The 21,080-nt window shown below is 33.0% G+C and overlaps 2 protein-coding genes and 1 long non-coding RNA gene across 5 annotated transcripts; 1 reads left to right on the plus strand and 2 right to left on the minus strand.

Moving 5' to 3' along the window:
• Window positions 1-7,893: 7,893 nt before the first annotated feature.
• On the minus strand, window positions 7,894-10,624 carry LOC25482104 (uncharacterized). Of its 2 annotated transcripts, none has more exons than XM_013610604.3 (6): window positions 10,232-10,624; window positions 9,331-9,457; window positions 9,096-9,235; window positions 8,925-8,984; window positions 8,777-8,845; window positions 7,894-8,320 (listed from the first exon to the last, which is right to left on the minus strand). In XM_013610604.3, the coding sequence occupies exons 1-6, from the start codon at window positions 10,436-10,438 to the stop codon at window positions 8,246-8,248; spliced, it is 678 nt and encodes a 225-aa protein (XP_013466058.1). In that variant the 5' UTR covers window positions 10,439-10,624; the 3' UTR covers window positions 7,894-8,245. The 2 variants fall into 2 exon arrangements, with proteins under 2 accessions (XP_013466058.1, XP_013466057.1); XM_013610603.3 differs by having other exon boundaries at window positions 8,925-8,987; window positions 10,232-10,614.
• A 1,601-nt stretch (window positions 10,625-12,225) lies between these two features.
• LOC112417533 (uncharacterized) lies at window positions 12,226-13,482 on the minus strand. Its single transcript, XR_003008112.2, has 2 exons — window positions 13,281-13,482; window positions 12,226-12,939 (listed from the first exon to the last, which is right to left on the minus strand). It is a non-coding gene; the product is annotated as an uncharacterized lncRNA (long non-coding RNA).
• A 2,358-nt stretch (window positions 13,483-15,840) lies between these two features.
• Window positions 15,841-20,405, plus strand: LOC25482105 (methyltransferase-like protein 2). Of its 2 annotated transcripts, XM_013610605.3 has the most exons (9): window positions 15,841-16,229; window positions 17,127-17,343; window positions 18,025-18,167; window positions 18,286-18,319; window positions 18,715-18,790; window positions 19,218-19,395; window positions 19,479-19,568; window positions 19,679-19,778; window positions 19,901-20,405. In XM_013610605.3, the coding sequence occupies exons 1-9, from the start codon at window positions 15,900-15,902 to the stop codon at window positions 20,047-20,049; spliced, it is 1,317 nt and encodes a 438-aa protein (XP_013466059.2). In that variant the 5' UTR covers window positions 15,841-15,899; the 3' UTR covers window positions 20,050-20,405. The 2 variants fall into 2 exon arrangements, with proteins under 2 accessions (XP_013466059.2, XP_024631351.1); XM_024775583.2 differs by lacking the exon at window positions 19,218-19,395 and having other exon boundaries at window positions 19,427-19,568.
• The last annotated feature ends 675 nt before the right edge of the window (window positions 20,406-21,080 follow it).

Genomic DNA, 21,080 nt, shown 5'->3' on the forward strand with positions numbered 1-21,080 from the left:
GTTTCAAACAAGTCATTTTAAAGGATGATGGTGATGATTCAAATGATAGCAACAAAGAGCATTATCCACCATTTACCATGTGTAAAAAGATGGCTAATTTTAAGTGGGTGTTAGAAGCCAGATTTGGTACCAAAGATGAGTTCAAGGAAGCAATTACCAACTATAATGTCTACAATATGACTTGTTTGAAACGATTCAAAAATAAAAAGGACTTGTTTGAGACTTTTGAAACTTAAAGGACCATTTTGAAAAAAATGAAAAACTTAAAGGACCATTTTAAAAAAAATGAAAAACTTAAAGGACCTTTAGATGCATTTGACCTATTTTATATCAAAATATTTTACATGGAACTCGATCATCTATGTTTCTTGAGAATGGCTATATCACAGATACCATTCCTACATATTTTGGCAAATTGGAAGAGGAGAGTAATAAGCACTATACACAATGAGAGTATTTGTCGACTTCCAGGATTCTCGGAGAATAATTTAGCCCAGGCTAAGGTATGCATTGACTTAACTAGATACCAAGTATTAGCTTCAACAAGTAGCTTTAAGAATAAAGCAATTTGGCCAATTGAATTGGAATTAGCATAGATTTCTATGAATTTGAATCCACATACGAAAATATATCCGCATTATATATCCTCTATAGATTTTTTTTTTTTTTTTTTCAAGTAGCCTACTGGCTAGAGCTCACATAATTTAATTGTGGAGAAGTAGAGTGTCCGGGGTTTGAACCCCGGCCCCTGCATATAAAATGCAATATACCTACCAACTGAGCTAAGCTCACGAAGATATATCCTCTATAGATTTTAGGCTTAATTGCACTTTGCACCCCATAGTTTTAAACGAGCGATTTTATCCCCCTATAGTTTTCCCCCTTTTCGATTTTAGGCAAAAATATTAGTAACTAATTTACCAAAGGGCGAATACAAGGTGGATCTGCAAAATAAATGGTGTGACTGTGGACGGTTCAGAGCGTTACATCTACCATGCTCACATGTCATTGCCGCCTGTTCTAGCTTTTGTCACGACTACAAGACTTTTTTCGGTAACAAGTTCACAAATGAGTGTGTATACGCCGTATACGACATCCACTTCGACGTTGTTCACCACCAGACATATTGGCCTGATTATGTAGGACTAAAGGTGGTTCCTAACAAGTCCATGCGTAGGGTGAAGAAAGGTCGTCCACCAATTACTCGCATTAGGATCGAGATGGACGATGTGGAAACTGAGAGAAGATGCGACGTGTGTAGGATGCCTGGTCATTCCCGCAAAAATTGCATTAATATTAGACAGCAATAGCAATATAGTCTTTATTTCATATTTATTGTATTTGATATGTTTTTTATTTTATAAATATTATGATTATTATTATATTTACTTTATTATTAATACCTAAATTAACATTATTAATATCCTGACCAAAATAATGCAACTAATTATTAAAAAATGAAATGGTGTGATAAATTGAAAGATGAAAGGAAGTATTTATAGTAGATGAAATAATATATTTTAATTAATTATAAAATTAAAAAAATGACAAAACTACCTTGCAACTCCAAGTTGTGGGGTGTTTAAATTTTAAAAAAAAATAATAATTAAAACTACCTCGCAAGTCCATCTTACTTGGTATTTAAAAAATTTAAAAAAAAATAAAGAAAGTACCCCGCAACTTGGAGTTGTGGGGTATAATAAGGACAAAAAATTCGTCAACTTTAAAGGTACCCCGCAACTTGAGGTTGTGTGGTGATAGGGGTCCCAGAAAAAGTAGGGCATTTATATAAGAAGTAGGGCATTGAAAAAAAAAATCGGCACGGTGACTTGCTTTTTTTATTTCTTTTCCAAAAAAAATTCATTTAGATTTTTTTTTTTTATTAAAAACTTAATTTAAAGAATTAAAAATATTCAAAAGAAAATTATATCTTCTTCCGTACCACTCTTTCTCTTCTTTCTTCTCTTCACTTGTCCCCCCGCCCCAATACCCATCCTCATCAAATCTCTCCTTGTATAAGTGAAACATCTCTTGTGGAAAAAAAGTGATTTTTTTTTCCTAATTGTATAAGTGAAACATCTCTACTTGTAACGTCTTAAAATTATTATTTTTGGAATTCGAACATACCTTAAAAATAACAACCAAATATATTATCAAGTTGGAGTCACTATCATGTTGCTTTCTTGAAAAATACGGCTGAAATATTATCGGGTTAAGAATTACACCCTCAAACATGGCTATTATGATCACTCAAATATAGTTTGTATACCTCTTGAAATCGAAAGGGACAGAAGAAAGAGAGAAGAAAGGCTCAATAACTCAAGCCTTTTTTGGTGTATCGAATAAATTGAGCGTGTAATAGAGCCCAAGCTCAGCTAATGGCACGTATGTGATATACTTTTTCAAATATAGCACGTATATCACTCGAAACTGAAAAGGACAAAAGAAAGAGAAAAGAAAAGAATAGCTCGATAATTTAAGTTGAATGGAGAAGAGAAGAAAAAAATAATTTATAACTTAAAAGTCTGTCTCTGTGAAAAGAGTGAGTCCTCACAACCAATATCAGTGTGCGTGTGATATATTTTTTTGTGAGTGTCCACTCTAATCACAGAAATGAAGCTATCTTTGTGAGTATCAATTAGAGCTGTCAAAACGGGCGGCCCGGCCCTAACGGACTTCGGGCTTTATCGGACCGGGTCAAAAAGCCCGGTTGAAAAACGGGCTTGAAATATACTACCCGATCCCGACCCTACACCGGCTTAACGGGCCGACCCGTATTAAAAATTATATATATATATATATTTTTTTTATAAAAAAGGCTTAAATGCTCTTTTGGTCCGTTAACTATTTAATTGGTATCGCTTTGGTCCCTTAACTAAAAAAAAGATTGTTTGAGGATTTTAAATTTTTTTTTAGTTTCGTTTTGGTCCCTTCTGTTAAGTTTCCGTTAGTTTTAATAAAAAACGTTAAGTGTGGACACGGGTCACCTTGTCATTGGCTCTGAGTTTTTTTTTTTTTACAAAAAAAAAAATATTAATTTTTTTTAATATATATATTTTATTTTTTTGTAAAAAATTCCCAAAACCAATGACAAGGTGACACGTGTCACGTTGTCATTGGCTTTGGGATTTTTTTTTAAAAAAAATATATATTTTAGAAAAAATAATATTTTTTTTTTTGTAAAAAAAAAAAAAAAAAACTCAGAGCCAATGACAAAGTGACATGTGTCCAGGAGTTAACTTTTTTTTAAAACCCTAACAGAAGGGACCAAAACGAGACTAAAAAAAAACTTAAAATCCTCAAACAATCTTTTTTTTAATTAAGGGACCAAAGCGATACCAATTAAATAGTTAAGGGACCAAAAGAGCATTTAAGCCTATAAAAAAAAGTACTATAAAATACTCCTATAATTTTTTTATAAATAATATTTTAATATGTTTAAATAATGCCTAGAACAAAAATAAATTGTAAACATTTTCGTACAAACGTCGTAAACTAAAATAGCGAGGAAAGTAGTCTTAAATAAATTAGATACGTTATGGTTATAGATATTTATATATTCGATCTTTAAAATTATAAATAACGAAACGAGTAAATATAATTTTATATTTCATGTATATTTGTGTTAATTCATTGAATTTTCACTTTTATTTATTACTTTGATAATCAACTAAGTAAAGAATTATTTAAAAAATATATATAATTTATAGGATTTTTTTTGTTACGCGGGCTAGCGGGCTACCTTCGGCCTGTTCGAACTAGCCCTAACGAGTAGCTGGCTTTTTAGAGCCGGACTAAAAACATCTATTAAAATTCAGGCTCAATATTTAAGGTCCAAACCTATAATTAATCGGGCTAAACGGACCGATCCATCCGGCCCTGCCAATTTTGACAACTCTAGTATCAATGGTGTGTTTTTTCCAATGCGAGACTATCACATTTTAAATTCACAGAACACTAGATGTTTAGTCTTGTAACTTTCAACTACCAATTTTCTTCTAAATGTTCCAACAAACACTTGTGTCCAAATTGCACAAAGACAAATTACTCCCTAAATTATAACACTAGTGTTTTCATGCAACTTCGGTATGACGATAACAACCCATAATCAAAACAAGATAATAATAGCCTATTGAACTGACAATATATAATAAACCAATGACTGAATTCTGCTAGCACTTATTTTGATAAGAACATGCCTTTACCTATATAAAATTCATATGAATCTAGAGTTTGGTGTGCTGAAAATTGACAAATCATTGTTATCCAATTGTTCTGGTTCTGTCAAGCAGTTTTTAATGTATATTATAATTGTGTTCACTTTTGCTTGCTTCAATCAACAATGCAAATATTGCTCTTGCTACAGAAGTTGCACATCAAGCTATCTGGTAGGATCCCATATATGAATATGGCCCCAAATAGGACATTGGTTAGTTAATTGCTCAAGCCTATTATTTGGGGGGTGATGTTAGTAAAATATAGGAGTGTGGGAAATATGATTATAACGTGGTAGAGGCTAACGGGATGCACAAAGTGTGTGACCAATTCTGTTACAAATGGGCGTGAAGAGATAGAGAGGATTCAATCATCATATTTTACATTTCATTTTCGTTCAATAATACAATCTGGTATTGTACCTGAAGCACTCAGTTGATAATGATTTGTACGCGAACAATGTACAAATTATTATCATCACCAAAGCTTACAACAATGTTACGAATTTATCATGTCTGCTTCCAACGACAATGAAAATGGTGATTAAATCCCTGCACTGATGAACTTCCGAAAACCATTAGCGAGATTCTTGTTCAGCCATTGTCCGCATCTGTCACGTACTCAAAGCCATTTCCTGACGTATCAAAGATTGAAGTCTTTGCTGGTCAGAATTTTCGAAGATGGCAGGAGCGGATTAATTCAACACTTGACTTAAGCTTTTGCCTTTGCTACCTCAAAGCCACCATCTTCATCAACACTAAAACAAGTCCAGATATGGACTTATGGAAGTTAAGGTATGCCGTCACACTATATGTGTACCTTATCTAACTAGCTGTTCGATTTGCACTGCTTGTACAAGGAAGCGAAAGAAATATGGGATTCAATGTTTTGAAATACATTGTTGAAGATGCTGGAAAGAATAACTTCTTCGTAGGCAACTACTTCTGCTGGACATTACAATGATAGAGGACAAAGAGATTAAGCATCAAATCAATGGATATTACAAGTTGCTTGAGCCTTGAGGAATTAAAGGCTGAAAATATCCATGTCCCAAACGAGTTTGTAGCTGGCCTCATGATCAAGAAGTTGCCTGAATCATGGAAGGATTACAAACAACAATTGAAGTACAAGCACAAAAAACTACCGCCCTCTGATCTGATCACCCATACGGTGTTTTTCAAAAACATTGAATCCCATGTTTCAGAAACTTGAGCACAAACTAAAGATGTCTCATATTAACTAAAGGTTGGACGGTCCATTGATTTTCCTTCTAGTAAACTCAACCTGGATTGAGTTTTTAAGAAATTGTTTGTACAATATTGTATATATATAGCTCCACTGTTTTAGAATAAAGAGTGAAATTCACCAAGTTTCGCTGAAAATCACAAATTCCTTCAATGAGTAGAAGTAGACCAATTGCCTCTCCTTCATTCCACAATATGTACAGCTTTCCTGCATCAGTGGTGTATTTTCAGAACCATTGAATCCCATATTCCTTTCGCTTCCTTGTACGAGAAGTACACATGGAACAACTCATTAGATATAAGGTACTCATAATAGTGTGATGGCATACCTTAATTTGCATGAGTCATGTCTCTGACTTGTTTCGATGTTGATTAAGAAGGTGGCTTTGAGGTAGTGAGGACATAAGCTACACCATCTAAGTCGAGTGTTGAATTGTTCCGCACCTACAATCTTCGAAAATTCTAACACAAATACTTCAATTTTTGATACATCATGAACGGTTTTGCATAAGTTGATAAACACATGATAATACAACCCACGAAAAATTGAAAGAAATTCGAAGAGGAGAGTGTTGTGTTTTTATGTGTAGTTTTATATCACATAATGCTACGAGCTGCTCTTCCTCTATTTATATATTCCACGATCTACACTAAACATAGAAGACTAATTCAAAGAGTTATCAAATATTTAAATAAACGTTCCTAAAATCTCTCACATGCCATTATTTAGGAATGTTTGTTAACAATGGAATCAGATCACTACTGAGGTGTTGAAAGAGAATGCTAGATCAAATTATATATGTTACTCATCCCTTTTTATTGATCTTCTTTTGCATGACTGTGCAGTTTAAAAACTATATATGTTACTCATTCTTGGATTCTCTAACACGTCACTTTAGCTTACTAACATGCAAGGTGTGATGAAAAAAAAAAATCTCCCTTTTGTTTTCATGTAGCTAGGGATTATATATTGTAAGTTACTTGATGCTCTAATCAAATTCTTGGCCGTTCATTTTAACACTATCATTATCAAATCCCAATTCCTAAAGTTTAGGGATCAATTTATCTTTTCATCATCAATTTTAGGTGCAACTTGCACTTACATAAGTGTTAAATTTGAGAGAATTTTTTTTCATATTTCAAGGTAGGTGAGGTAAAATCCAGCAAAAATGTTATTTTTTCAAAAAAAAAAAAATATACAAATGCCGCACAATCTTTAAAACATGTGACGGTATCATGCAGCAGATAAATAAGGGTCACGTCATTCATACTCTCAAACGCGAATACTATCGAAAGTGATGCTTAAAAAATTCCCTGGTATTTTCTGCAAATTTTATTCACTAGTTTTTTAATTTATTCAAAGTTCAAATAAATGCATAGCTAAGCAAATGTATTGTAATGGGACCCGTTTTGATCTTAATATCCACCGGATTTTCACTCACATGAACATCACGAAACTGGCCCACTGTGTTGGATATTTTCTTTGTTTTTTTATAAAGACTTTGTTAAATATTTTTGTTTCTTTGTTCAGTGAAATTATATCGTATTCATTCATACCATTAACGTAAAGATGAATTGACATCATTAGTCATTAGTCCATAGCTTTCCATTTTCCTATTTATTTTTTCTGCATGTGCAATCTTCTTATGTCTCCAAATTTTAAGCTGTCGATTCTTAAATTTGGACGTGGCTATGGTTCTTTTTTGCCACAGGCTAGGACAATAATTCAAAACTATATACCATTATTTATAAAAGTAAAGAAGTAAAAGGAAACTACTATTTATTAAACGAGCATGTTACTCCCTCATTGCAACCCTATATGGATATATAAATAGACTATATATTGCCATCAGTAATTTGAAAGTTTGAACTAGAACTTGCTTGAAAAGAGGTTTATGCAGCTGGCCACAGCTTGTAATCCGGTTTCTGGATAAAAAACTATAATTGCTACTTTGAAAAAATCTTGTACTTTAAATTATAGGACTTGGATATGACATGCTTGCTTTACTTATTTTCCACCGTTGCTAATATGACTAAAGCATTAAATTGGATTGAAAATACACCCACTACTTATAATTCATCGTTTTTAATATCAATGTCTACTCCAACTATATACTATGTGTGTTTACTCCAACTTTTAAAATTCACGGTGGAAGAATTCTTAATTCACGGTCGCAGCTGCCCCCACCAAATACATTCTATGACTAAAAAAAAATAAACAAATTTTTAAGGTTGTTACCTGTTGATTTACTACTATTATTTGACAAAAACTTGAAATTTACCGGCAAACTTGTTTTTAAAAACTAGTTTATCCACCAGATGGGACATCAATAAAAAGGTTTATTATTACTATGCAGCACGCGTGTCAGACACGGACAAGAAGACCGTAGTTTTCGCCGGTGCTTCGTAACCCAAACACTACACAATTCATTCATGAGAATAAACAAAGCTAGAAGAAAGAGATATATACATTCACAAAGTCGGAGGAAACCCACTTCCCAGGTGAGCAGCAAGTACATTATAATCAAAAGCTAAAGGAAGCCTTAAAAACTTCCATGAAGATCAAGTCACAAGGTAGCCTATCTACATAATAACTAGGTGATGCTACAAAAGAGTCATTCTATATAACCTCTTAATCAACCTACTACTAATTGAGATCCGAAAGATACTACTTAGTAGTAATGCTAAATATATTACATGGTACCAAGGGAAGTGGATATTCATATTAGACATCATTATCTTTGTTAGCATTAGAAAATATCTGCATTTCGCACTTCTCTGCTTGATCATTTGCACATAGTCCTCCTAAGCCTCTTTGCAGCTTTGACAAATCCTCTAATAACTTGCAACTCGTCCATTTGCTTCATAAACAAAACCAAACATAATTTCAGACAATCATGTTAACAAAATACTTGTCTTACATCAAACTTGAAGCTCTGAGTATTCATTCTTAATTCAAGAAAGTTTGTAGAGTCATGTTTAACAGACAGACACACTGCAACTTTTGCAAGAAATCATTTTGAAAATATTTAATTTTGAGGAATTCAATAAATTCTTTAACTAGGGGTGAGATTGGAACGGATTTGGACAGCCTGCATTTACAATCACACGCAGTCTAACTCTAAAATACACAACTTGAAATCTCAACCAAAAGGGTCACCGATGTGTTGACTTCGCGAATGTGTGTAATTTGTGACCACAAAGAATCCAAATCTGATTGGAACCCCATACAATGTTCAACCAAATAACAGTGTTACAGGAACTGAACAATTACTAACAAAACAAAAACAAAGATCCTAATGCAAACATCAATGTACCTGGGACATGAAATGCCTCTGAACAACATCTACGAGCTGCTCTTTCGATGGGTTTGGAACAGCATCCACCTGCATAACCAATTTCGATGTTTAAGCTTACTTTCCACGCAACAGCAACCAAAAAAGATACGTAAAATAACTTGCTTACCAGATTGAAGTGTCGCCAATATCTCCACAATGCAGACATTTCCAATTTACTCAAGTCAACCTTCTACACAATATTTTCAAAAGTTGAATCATCAACAATTTAATTTTCTAATATATAAAAGAGTAACAAAAAATCCATTAGAGAAGAGAAAAAATGGTCAAGTATATATACCGTCCACCCCTGAGGCATAGAAATTGATCCCTTGGACTGTGAATCAACAGAGAAGGATCTGCTCATGCTCCTGTGAGATGATCCTAATGATCTATGCATTCTAGGCCTTGATCTGTAGGACTTTTGTGTGTCATCTGATGCTGAGAAATCAAACATAGCACAAACAAAATCAGCAATCGGGGAAATCAAAAGGAAGAGATACAATTACACAGCAACATCCCAAATTGAAACTCACCCATATCTGATCCATGCCAAATGGTATTTTCAAATTCAAGGTCATCATCTTCCTCGAGACCGGTTGGTGGTTCAATCACACTAAGAGCATTCCTCTGCAGCTTCACTTCAATACCATTGGTAAGAACCTGCACATTTTTCATGAAACAAAGTAATATAACCATCCATGCAACAATTGTATGTGAAACTCTTAGAAATCACATAAAAAATCTATTGTATCTAAAAAATAAAATTGATTCAGATCCAAATAAAATATGAAAAAACTTGTGACTAAAAAAAGAGTTACAATCAAAGCATGCATGTAGCTAAAAGCAACAATCTGAGATTGAACATCAACATATTGAAAAAAATCATCAAGTAATGATTTTTTTTACTCTTTAAAATAGGAAAGATTGAATAAAATTGGCAATATTCAAGTTCATAATAAATACCTCATTTAACAAACAAAAATATTACCAAAACCAAAAGGTGAGTTGCAAAGATCATGTACAAATTTCCATTGACCATCAAAATTCAAAACCAAGCAAAATACACAACAAATCATTAACATTGAAATTCAAAAACACCAGATCCATAAATAAATTAAGCTCCATTCAAATTATAAAAACCAAAAACCCAATTTTTATTTTCACAACAATAACCCAATACTTAAAAATGTATAATTCAGTAGTGTCCTAAATGAATTGAGTAATTGAAGTGATAAAAAAAGCATCTTCAAAGTGTTTAAAAAAAAAAAAAAAAAAAACTTAAAAATCACACATTGCTTTGAGTAATTTATCATAAACATCTCAAACATTAATACAAAAAAAAAAAAAAAAAAAAAAACACATTTTCAAAACAAAATTATTATAAAAAAAAACAATTTTGATGATAAAAAAAGTGAAATTGATTGAGAAAATTACCAGCCAATGCCAACCACCAAGACCAACAGCTTTCTTAACAACACCACGAAGACCAACAAGAACAGATTTAGTACGGTTATTTCCAGTAACAACAACTTTGGTATGACGAGGAAGCACAGAAAGTTCTTCTTCACTACTATCTCCAACAAAGCTTTGAAAATGTTGTGAAAATCCACCATTCACTGAACTTTCCATTGCCTCCAACATTTTCACTCTCAAAAAACTTTGAAGAAAAAATAAACTAGTTATAGATCGAAACTGTGATCATGGTGGTGATGATCATGCATTGAGGGAGAGAGAAAAAAATGAAGAGAGAGAAAGAGAATGAAGAGAAATGGTGGGTGGATAGAGGAGAGAGAGAAGAAAAATGGGTTAGTGAGAGACAGTACAGAGGAGAGAGAGTGTTGGTATGAAACCCGACGAGAGAAAGGACGAATGGGGCAGTGACACGTATGAAGAAGAGGTTGATATCTTCAATCATGTACGTAGAGGAGAGTAGAGTGAGAGAGAAGACATGATGTAATGGCCCCACTAAGCAGGTTTTTGGTTTGGAGGAGTTACTCAATTACTTAAGTTGACCTATTGACTTTCCTATGTTTCTTTGTTTGTTTGTTTCTTGCCTCCTAATACCTATATGCCAATATTACCCTTCTCTTTTCACTTTTTTTAACACTCCCACCCTCTTAGGGCGTTCAAAACCGAATCAACCCAATACAAAAACTGCAAATCAATTCAAATCGAAATCGCAAAAAGCCACATTTAATTTAGATGAATTTGGATGACTTTTGCATTGAACTTTGCGGTTCGATTCGATTTGCGGTTTGCATCTCAGCAACCGAACCAAACCAAACCGCAAGATAATGAATATTACTTAAACATGTACTGACCCAATTACATAGCTCAAGAATAATCTATAATAAACATCAAACTTAAAGGACTCATAGTATAATTTAGTCTATTAGTAATTTATTTATTTCTTAAAGAAATTATGCTATTAAACAAGATGTACCTCACGAGTATGAGGTGTAATTTTTATGTGTTTACAAAAGACACTTTTGATGTTAATATTGTGTTAATGAGGTGATCATGCTTAGAGGTGAGACCCGTGTTTATAATGATGTATTATGGCAAAGTGCTTCTTGTTGTTTTTATATCTGATTCTGCAAAATTTTTTATTTGTTATGAATATGACCGACGGGGGGGCTCTTATTTGATTCAAATGAGCTCCCTTGTAGTGCGAGTGACTCGGCAATTATCTGGTGGTTCGTTTAACGCCTAAGGTAATGGAGCATGTTGGTACTCAATGTTTTCCTGACATTGAACGAGATGATTCTTGACGACAATGCAAGAGGTGTAAATCATGGTTTGCATATCGGTATGAGGCGTGATGTTTCTTGAGATGTTGGAGGATCTACAATCATGTGCTGCACCATGCTTTGAGGCAAAGTGGTCAACACAAACTAACGTGATTTTGTTCCCTTTATCAAGTTTGATCATTATTTTTTCCAGTGAAATTCATTGTTGGAACATAAATGATAATTGGATCGAGTCCTTGATGCTCGTACCATTACAATTGTTAATTTATGATCACCTTTTTTATTTGTTAGAGCTATCAAAATGGATCAGGCTTATAGGTTGGTCCGTTAGCCCATGATTTTCCATGGGAATAATTTACAAAATGCTAAAAAAAGCGATTGGACAATCTTTATAATACAATGTTGGGATGAATTGAGTTGCGGCGATTCATTGTTGTCAAGGCAAGTCTTAAGATTTAAAGGTGTTTATGAAAATATACTTATCAGATAAATCATCACATAATAACAAAGTTTTTTTTTATCAAATAAGTAGAAAATGTTGAACTCACAAATTAACGAAGTATGGATAAACTTCTAACAAATTGAATTAACCGTGGTTGCTTTTCTTTAGGATTTTTTTTTTGAAGAAGTTAAAATGAATTATATTACCAACCAAAAGGAGTCCTTCCTAGTATAAGGTGTACATAGGAAAAAACAGTAAATCCAAACATTATTTACAAAATTTACTAATCACCAGAAAACAGAAGAAACAAAAAGCTATTAGCCTATTCCAAGCATGGTGAACGGACTAAGCCACCATCCATGAAAATTGAAAGGAGGAGTATTAAACTTCACCTTCAACCACATAAAAGTGAGGGACTTAATCTTGTCGACCACCTGAGTTACCGTATAAATTTTGTCTGTGAACAACCTGTTGTTTCTTTCTTTCCATATTTCCCATATAGTCGCAAATCATATAACCTGTAAGATGGATTGACACACCTTTGATGTGCCACCAATAAAACTAAATTGAACAAAATTCTCCGGCCAGTGTTGAGGAGCAACCACATAAATGCCCAACCATTTATAAATTTGATGCCAGACAGATTCAAAAACATTACAGTGTAACAATAAATGAACGGATGACTCTGATGAGTCACAAGCAGCCACGCACTCCAACGAGTTTTGATCGATAACGCCGCGACGAAATAGATTGTCCTTTATGGGCAACCTATCACGGAACACTCGCCAAGCAAACAACACCACTTTTAAGGGAACATCCTTGTGCCAAAGGGATGAAACGGGCACCACAATATATGTAGGAATTTGAGCTGTTATATAATTGTAGACGCTACGAACCAAAAATGATTTTGAATTTTCCAAACTCCAAAGCCACCAGTCATCCTTATTAACCTGCAAATTAACATTAAGAAGCAGTAATTTAATTTCCCCCACCAACTCCTCCTCCCACGCAAACAACCTCCGCCTCCAAACCCACGCACCACCACTTGCATTATATATATCAAATATGAGATATCGAAAGTCCATCCAAAGAGAAACGTAAATTATTACTTAAAATGTAAATTAAAAAACTAAAAAAGTAAAAATCACAAGCTAAACTTCAAGTGGGAAAGTTATTGAATTATTGGGAAAATATTGAGACTTGGGATTATGGATGATAAAACAGTGATAGAAAGTTTATTGAAGTACTATTAAAAAAAAATTATTCAAATTTACTCATTAATTAAGATCACCTAAGCTCAATACGCAAACATTTCAATTGTATCCAGATGCTTGCCTAATGTTAGTACTCAAAACATTCAAAGACACATTGATATAAATAAGGTCCATTAACTTGGTCAATAATCTATTAATCTGATGTTTCAACTCTAGCTTATGCATATTATTGTCTTTACGCTATCACTTGAGTTGTATTTACATTCTGCAGGACATAATGTCAACTTTATAATACTAAATAAGTACTGCCAAATTATTTGTTAATCCAACTAATTTATACTGCACACCTACAGACAGATGAATAAAATATGTATCACACGCTATTATTATTAACTTTGGGTGCACACACGCTATTATATTTTCAGCTATTGTTGCACCGAAAAATATATAATTAAGTGGATGTCCATTGAAATGTCTTAAAGAGTATTCATGGATGATATTGATCAAATATCCATCAAATTCATTTAAAATACGGATAAATAAATCATTTAAAATAAGTATTTTTTTTATTACATTTAAAATAAGTATTGGCACTCATCTATTTTTGTTTTAAAATTAAATTCAAACTCTCTTCTTTTCTTGGTTGACAAAATAAAAAACTATCCTATAAACATGAACTAATAAACAAACGCAAACCCAAAATATTTGAATACGATGATAAATTATCCCTTTAAATTTAATCAAAGATTTTGAATTCGAATCTAACTTTAAAAATTTAACGGTGTTGATTATCTTGTTGAAAGAGAATTTTGATATCCATTTTAATTTCATCCCATTAGAAAGATGAATTCTCTTTAAAAAAAAGTTAGAAAGATTAATTTTGCATGATTCCAACCTAATTTCTTTTTGCAGATATATGTATTAAAAAATACAAACACAAAGTGACAACCGAAATTCATGGTAGGGTGGGTCCATGTGTACAGAAGGATGTACCTTGTTGTCGTCGTTGTTCGATACAACAGTCAACACTGGAAATTTCCCTCTCTTGCAGTTGGAGAAGAAACAAAGCATAAAATCAAATTCATTTATTTTATTGTTTAATTTAATTAATTATCCTAACCCCACCCCATGAAAAAGAAGAATATCCTAACCCCACAAAAATAGTCTCTCTACAATTCCCGCCAAATTTACTATACCTTCACATGGTTTTCCCGCGATAGAGGAACAACATTAGCCGTTGATACTTAACAGCTGTGGTCACCGTTAGATTATTTAGGCGCAACCATCAATCAAATATTTTTACGATAAAATGAGTATCTGAACACCAACAATGACAAAGCACATGCAATGATTATGCTTTATCTTTTTATATGTATGCATAATGCAATGATCATGATTTTTATATAATTGGACAAAGAAGGGGTTTAACCTTTTTGTACAAAAACAACTCATGTTGATAACAAATAAATAAATCCTAAGATATTTAAAAAAGATATGTTTGTTAAAGTATTGTAGGGATTTTTTTAATAAACTGCTAATAGATAATATATAATGTGATATATTATTTAGAAAATTTTACATTAATCGTGTGAGAAACTTGTAGAAGAGATCTTTTTATATATTCTTTTTATGTTGATATTTACATTTGAAAAATAAATAAAAAATTGACATAAATTAATATATAGCAGATTCAAAAGTGAAATATATAGAAGTGTTTGAGTTGTTTGATTGCTTGTTTGTGTTTCATTAATTTGTGAAAAATGAAATAATTTGGTGTTTTTTGACAAAAGAAAGTTGATGATCGCAAGAAGATTGTATATGATCGAGTCTTATCTTGGTGGTGGCTTAGGCTGAAACGTAAGTCGTTCAATTTCATAGTTTAACCAATGTTGGATGAATTTTATCGGTTGCTATTAGTGGAGGAGTTCTTCCTCGCAATTTGGAAATATGTCAAGTTATATGTTGTGCTATATATTTGTAACTTTTATGTTCTTTGTATAGACAGTCTTTGTGTTTAGATCTCATTGTCAGCCATTCTCTTACACACGCTATCACCAAACTCCCTTTTCACTTACTTGCAACTCCATTGAGAGTCACGACAACAACAACAATGATGATGACCCCAACTGAAACGATAAAGAAAACTACGATGACGACAATAACAACAACAATATTGTTAAGGGCAACGATGATGAAGGCAATCACAACAACTATGTCGTGGTAGCAACTAATGGCAACTAAGTTGTGCGGCGGCAACGACAAAGGTGACAATGAAGACAACTAAAACAACAAAAATGTTGATGGCTACTATAATAAAGATAGCTATAGTGAGAGGCAACAATGAAGATGACGATGAGAGATAACAATGACTTGAAGGAGTTGTTTACATAGTTAATGCTAAAATATGTAGATGAAGTTATAACAATGTAGAAGCGGTGAGAAAGTAGTTAAAACCATTGGAAACATGAGTTAAAACATAACAATTGAAAGTTGTACTTCGATTAAACTAAAAACATAAATATCGCGCCATTGGCTCTCGTGCCATATATCACTACTCTATCACAAAACATCACATCAATTTTTCGTTAGACCCTAATTACATTTATTGAAGATAATTTCATACAAAACTAATTACATTTATTAACTTAACCCAATCACTCATCCAAACACAACTAACTTATCCAACATAAACTCTCATGCTACAAGCCTTACACAAGCATCTTGCACGAGGAGTGAGAGAACGAATGGAAGACTCACAGAAGCTATCGTTATTCCACAAATCTGGTGTATACAACTTCAAAGATTCCAACACCGTTTTCATTGATCCGGTACGCGTTCTAAACCGTTTCTACAACCGCTTCACCGTTTCTCCATCCACCTACTATCCCCGTTTCTTCAAATCCCTAACCCCCAAAACCACCGTTCCTTCTTCTCCCACTAAACGCAAACGGAAAAAACGAAAACGGTGTTCGGAAGAATCTCGACCGTTGAATGATAGAGAACAAATTGCACTTCAACGCCATCAGGTTTTTTATTTTGATGATTTTCAATTAAACTGTAACCTATTTACGCTATTGTCTTTTGAAATTAACAAGTAAACCACAAATTCACGAGTAAATAATATTTAGTTGATAATTAGTTATTCTAGTTAGTTAGATTAGATTACAGGTTAATAGTCATTTTGGTGGCAGAATGTGTAGTGAGTAGTGGCAATATCGAAATTCCAAAATAGTCCTGGTGCACTTGTTAATCAAAATATTCAAAATCCATTAATATTGTCCATGTAGTCCATCAATATACTTACTTACTGTCGTATCAGTCCTTATGAGTATTTGTTTATTGTCATATCAGTCCTTATAAGAAAAGAGTTAGTGTCAACATTGAAGCACTATTTTAAAGTCAAAGACTATTTTGACTAACATAGTGCACAATGGAAGACTATTTTGGAATTTTGATTCATTGAAGGACTATTGTGACTATTCGTTACACATTCAGGGACGAAAATGACTATCACCCCTTAGATCATAGTAGTTATTGTAACTAACTGCTCACTCCATCCTATTTATTAGAGAGTCAACAAAAAATGATGTATCTGGACCAAATTTTAGACCATATACATCAATTTTTGTCAAATAGGACCGGAGGGAGTATTACGTCTAATAGGGTCGGATATTTACATCCTTCAATTTTGCGAATAGGAAAAAAAACAATTTTGAATAATGTTGAGCAACCTGGTCTTTCTACCTGACATCGTTCAAAATTAGATATAAGTTAGCAGAAGGATGAAATGACCCGACATCATTCAAAATCAGGATTTTTTTGCTTATTTGTAAATTTTATAGGTGTAAATGCTCGACACCTAGAGTTTTGGGGAGCAAATTGGGGATTTTCTTTTGAATTAAATGTTATTGTGCTTAGTGTAGGAACTGAGGCCTTTGTTGATGAAAGCACATGAGTGTTTGTTGAAATCAAATGGACTTTTGGGTGCTTTGAAAGATTTGAGAAGTGAAAGTGATTCTTGTTGCTTGAAAGAGGAGTGTGAGTGTGGTGAACAATGTTTCGTTGAATTGGGGCAGCAAGCACCAGATCTTGTTGTTACGTTAAATTTATGTATCCGTGACATTGATAAGGACATGGAAGGTGCGATTTTCGTTCTCCCAGAATGATCTTATTATTGATGTTCATTTAATTTAGCATATTGTTTTTTAGGATTTGATTGGATATTTAATCATAGATGAATGGAATAGAACGAAATAGAACACAATTCTTAAAGAATGTTTGGCGTTAATAATTTATGAAGTGTATGGAAATTATATTAAGATTAGAATTAGAATTTAGTAACTATGCACTTAAGCAATAAGTCTCAATCATGTTTCACCTTTTTAAATAGTAATATCATGATGAGATGAATTGGTGGAATAATTTAGTTTTACATTATCAGTGTAAAATTGTTGAACTTTTGAGATCATTTTCAAATTGGAAGAAGAATGAACAATTGATTATGCATTGGAAGCTATGTGATGGAATATATTTTAGTGGGGTTGTTACCATTTTATCATGTTTTAACAATCAAAACAACGGCAAAGAATGTCACTATTCATACCTGTTCTCTGTTCTGTACTTTATCATCAATATGAACACAGGCTAAGGCTTGCAATCAATGGATTTTAGTATCACTGTTTAGATATTTGTTTGTGTTGCTACCAAATAGATTTAGTTTCTTAATTGTTAATACATTGCTGGACTAGTCATTACTTAGACTGTGTGTAGTTGCTGGTTTAGGAAATCTTACTGTGCTAATGTAAGTCTTTGACTTTTCAGACTCCCCAAATGTGCAATACTGTGAGCAAAGGTCGATACTACCCGTATTCAATAATTTTGTTGTTAATGACACCGAGGATGACGCAATGGCTGAGATTTTGAACAATCATTATATAATGCCTCGAGAGAGCTGCTTTTACATGGTATGTTAAAACAACCATGATATATTTTGGGATGTGTTTACGTTACATAGACTGTTTCTGTTGTTTATTAAGCTATCATGGAGTGTATCTTAACATATTTTATTTTCATTTATGGAAGTCAGATCTGGGACAGATTCGCAATCTCATTCCTGGTAATGGTTCATACATGACTCAAATTTTATTTCTTGTTATACCCCGTGGTTCTTCATCATATCTGTGGTTGTCATTGATATAAAAATTTAAGTGTTTATTTTTATGCAACAATCACCTTCATAAAAGAATTGGCATCCTTTTTACTTGTTAGTAACATTTCTAATTATGTTCATTTCTTATCACTGAATAATTCTCCTTAAAAGTTGCATGACATGTGAATTGGGGTTGTCTTGAGTGTTGGCTAAATCAAATAATGTTAGATGAAGGTTTTGCTGGTCCACCTGTATGATATGTGGCATTTCTTAAAATATAAAGAACTTATTTGTGTTTAGCTGGTCAAGTATGGGGATGTTTTCTTTCATATTTTATTGAGATTTTGAATGAATTTATGCAGCTCACACTGATTGTGGTTTCAACCTTATAATGGTGGATCCGCCTTGGGAAAATGCTAGTGCTCATCAGAAATCAAGGTGACGAATAAGATTTGTACTATGGTTTCCTGATGTAGTATAATTTTTTTTGGCATTCCATATATTGTCTGATTAAAGAGACTTTTATGTGACATAATTTTTACTTGTATAAACTTTATAGACCTGCATCTCTTATATCTTTATTGTTCAGATAAATCTTTCTCTCGCAAACTTATTGGGAGGTTGAAGCCTTTTCTTTAATTTGTATTTTCACTCTTTTTTGGGGGTGGAGGGAAGCTCATAGCATGAAAATGAACTGAATGTTGTTTAATTAGTTTTGAAGACATATTTCAGTATTCAATAATATTGTAAATGGAAATAGCTCACTGATGAACTTAATAGCTATTACTCAGTTTAAACTGGTTGGGAAATGGGGCATATTTGAAATAAATCTAAGATATGGTGTATTGGTGTGTCATCTCTGTAGGTATTCAACCTTGCCCAATAGGTACTTTTTATCCCTTCCTATTAAGCAACTTACTCACACCGAAGGTGCCCTTGTAGCATTATGGGTAACCAATAGAGAGAAGCTACGTAGTTTTGTTGAGAAAGAGCTTTTTGCAACGTGGGGGGTCAGCTATGCTGCAAGTTTTCATTGGTTGAAGGTGGCTTACTGTTACTCCTATTTACTTGCAGGTGTTCGATGTCATTTGAAATTCCAATCTCTTGTACTTGTTGTCTATTGCAGGTGAAAGCAAATGGATCCTTGATTGGTGATTTAGATCTCTTCCATCATAGACCATATGAAAGCCTAATTTTGGGATACAGTCCTGGGAAGGTCAGGCCTTGTAATGTTTTACTAATTGGCCTTCTAAGTTCCAACTATCAGTTTTTCTCTCTCTTCTTTTTCTTATATCTCTCTCGCTTGTGTTGCATGGTATTTTCTAGGTAAAAAATTCTGATAACCAATCAAAATTTAAGCCTCTGAAGGATGATCATGTGATTATGAGCATTCCTGGGGATTACTCGAGGAAACCTCCAATTGCAGGTATTGTTGTCTGGATTAATATGTTTTGTTTTCTCTTGCACAAAGCACGAGTAATAAAGAAGTAGTACTGAAAGTTGGCACACAATTTTAACGCCGAAGTTTCTTCATACTGGTGTGGTCAGATTTATTACAGGAGTATATTCCTGGGGTCAAGCCTCCGCGATGCGTTGAGCTATTTGCTAGAGAAATTATGGCTGGATGTGTTGCTTGGGGGAATGAACCACTCCACTTTCAAGATTCTAGATATTTTGTCAAAAAGATGGCTACCTGATTCTTTAAAAAGGATATCACTACCTGATGATAATTTATGGTCATCTCTGAATTTTCAGTCTATTTTAAATTACGTTTTAACTTTTTTTTCCTTCCCGGATTCACCATAGTTGGATTTTGAATGGTTAGTGCATTCAGTCCATCTGAGTCCTTAGGTAGATATTGGAAGACCCAAATTGTTAGTTTGACAAATTAGGAAGTAAGAATCTCGTTTAACAGTGAGATCACTGACTTCAGAGAGTAGAGAGTGTGTTTCCACACTTTTTCTCTCTTTCTTTCTGTGTGTAAGTGAAGAAACAAAGATATAGCAAGTGAAGCCCTGCTTCCACTGGGAGAATGTAGTTTTAAGTTCTGATATATTTTGTAGTTATTTTCAATTAGGGGGAAAACTGCATTGGTATGATTTTGTTCCAATGTCTAATATGGTAAAAGAAAACGTTTGTGCACAGAAAGAAAGAAAAAAAAGGCTTCAAATTTTAAAACACTGCCAAAAAGAAAGGAAAGCGAAATAAAACTATCTCAGAAAAGAAAGGCTTTGGATTTTTCTTCTTTTATACTAGCTAGCATTCACACGGACACCCTATTCCGCTTATTTGCTCTTTTTTATCGCCCTAATGCCTACAAATTACAAATAATAGTTTTATGAAATTTTGATTAAAATTATTTTGATTTTGAATAAAATTAGAGGTATAGATAATATGATATTTTGTACTTTTGTATTGTAACAAATTATACTTATCTTTTCAATGATACTGACAATATAACAAATATATGATAAATTCTTATCTTGTTAAATGACCCCAATAAAATAGTATTCTTATAATCAAATTTGTTTAGGGATATAATTGGAAGTGAAAAAAGCAACAAAAAACTATGTATTTCTTTTTTATATATAGTACAGATAAATATAGATTACAAGAAAAAAAGAAAAAAAAGCTTCATTCTTGAGATAATTTCCATTTAAATGAAAACAGTAATTTAGTTTGTTTTTTTACCAGAAACAATAATTTATTTAACTAATATTTTATGAAC

The sequence above is a fragment of the Medicago truncatula genome, chromosome 1, assembly GCF_003473485.1.
Source record: "Medicago truncatula cultivar Jemalong A17 chromosome 1, MtrunA17r5.0-ANR, whole genome shotgun sequence".
Taxonomy (NCBI): domain Eukaryota; kingdom Viridiplantae; phylum Streptophyta; class Magnoliopsida; order Fabales; family Fabaceae; genus Medicago; species Medicago truncatula.

What these genes read in the sequence shown, in the direction of transcription:
- LOC25482104 (XM_013610603.3), bottom strand. Translation starts at nt 10,438, where the DNA reads ATGTTGGAGGCAATGGAAAGTTCAGTGAATGGTGGATTTTCACAACAT. An exon ending in TTGGCATGGATCAGATATGG is followed by an intron (nt 9,236 to 9,330) that starts GTGAGTTTCAAT and finishes TTGATTTCTCAG; the next exon opens with CATCAGATGACACACAAAAG. An exon ending in AGAGGCATTTCATGTCCCAG is followed by an intron (nt 8,321 to 8,776) that starts GTACATTGATGT and finishes TTGTTTATGAAG; the next exon opens with CAAATGGACGAGTTGCAAGT.
- LOC25482105 (XM_013610605.3), top strand. Translation starts at nt 15,900, where the DNA reads ATGCTACAAGCCTTACACAAGCATCTTGCACGAGGAGTGAGAGAACGA. An exon ending in CATTGATAAGGACATGGAAG is followed by an intron (nt 17,344 to 18,024) that starts GTGCGATTTTCG and finishes TTGACTTTTCAG; the next exon opens with ACTCCCCAAATGTGCAATAC. An exon ending in CAAGTTTTCATTGGTTGAAG is followed by an intron (nt 19,396 to 19,478) that starts GTGGCTTACTGT and finishes TGTCTATTGCAG; the next exon opens with GTGAAAGCAAATGGATCCTT.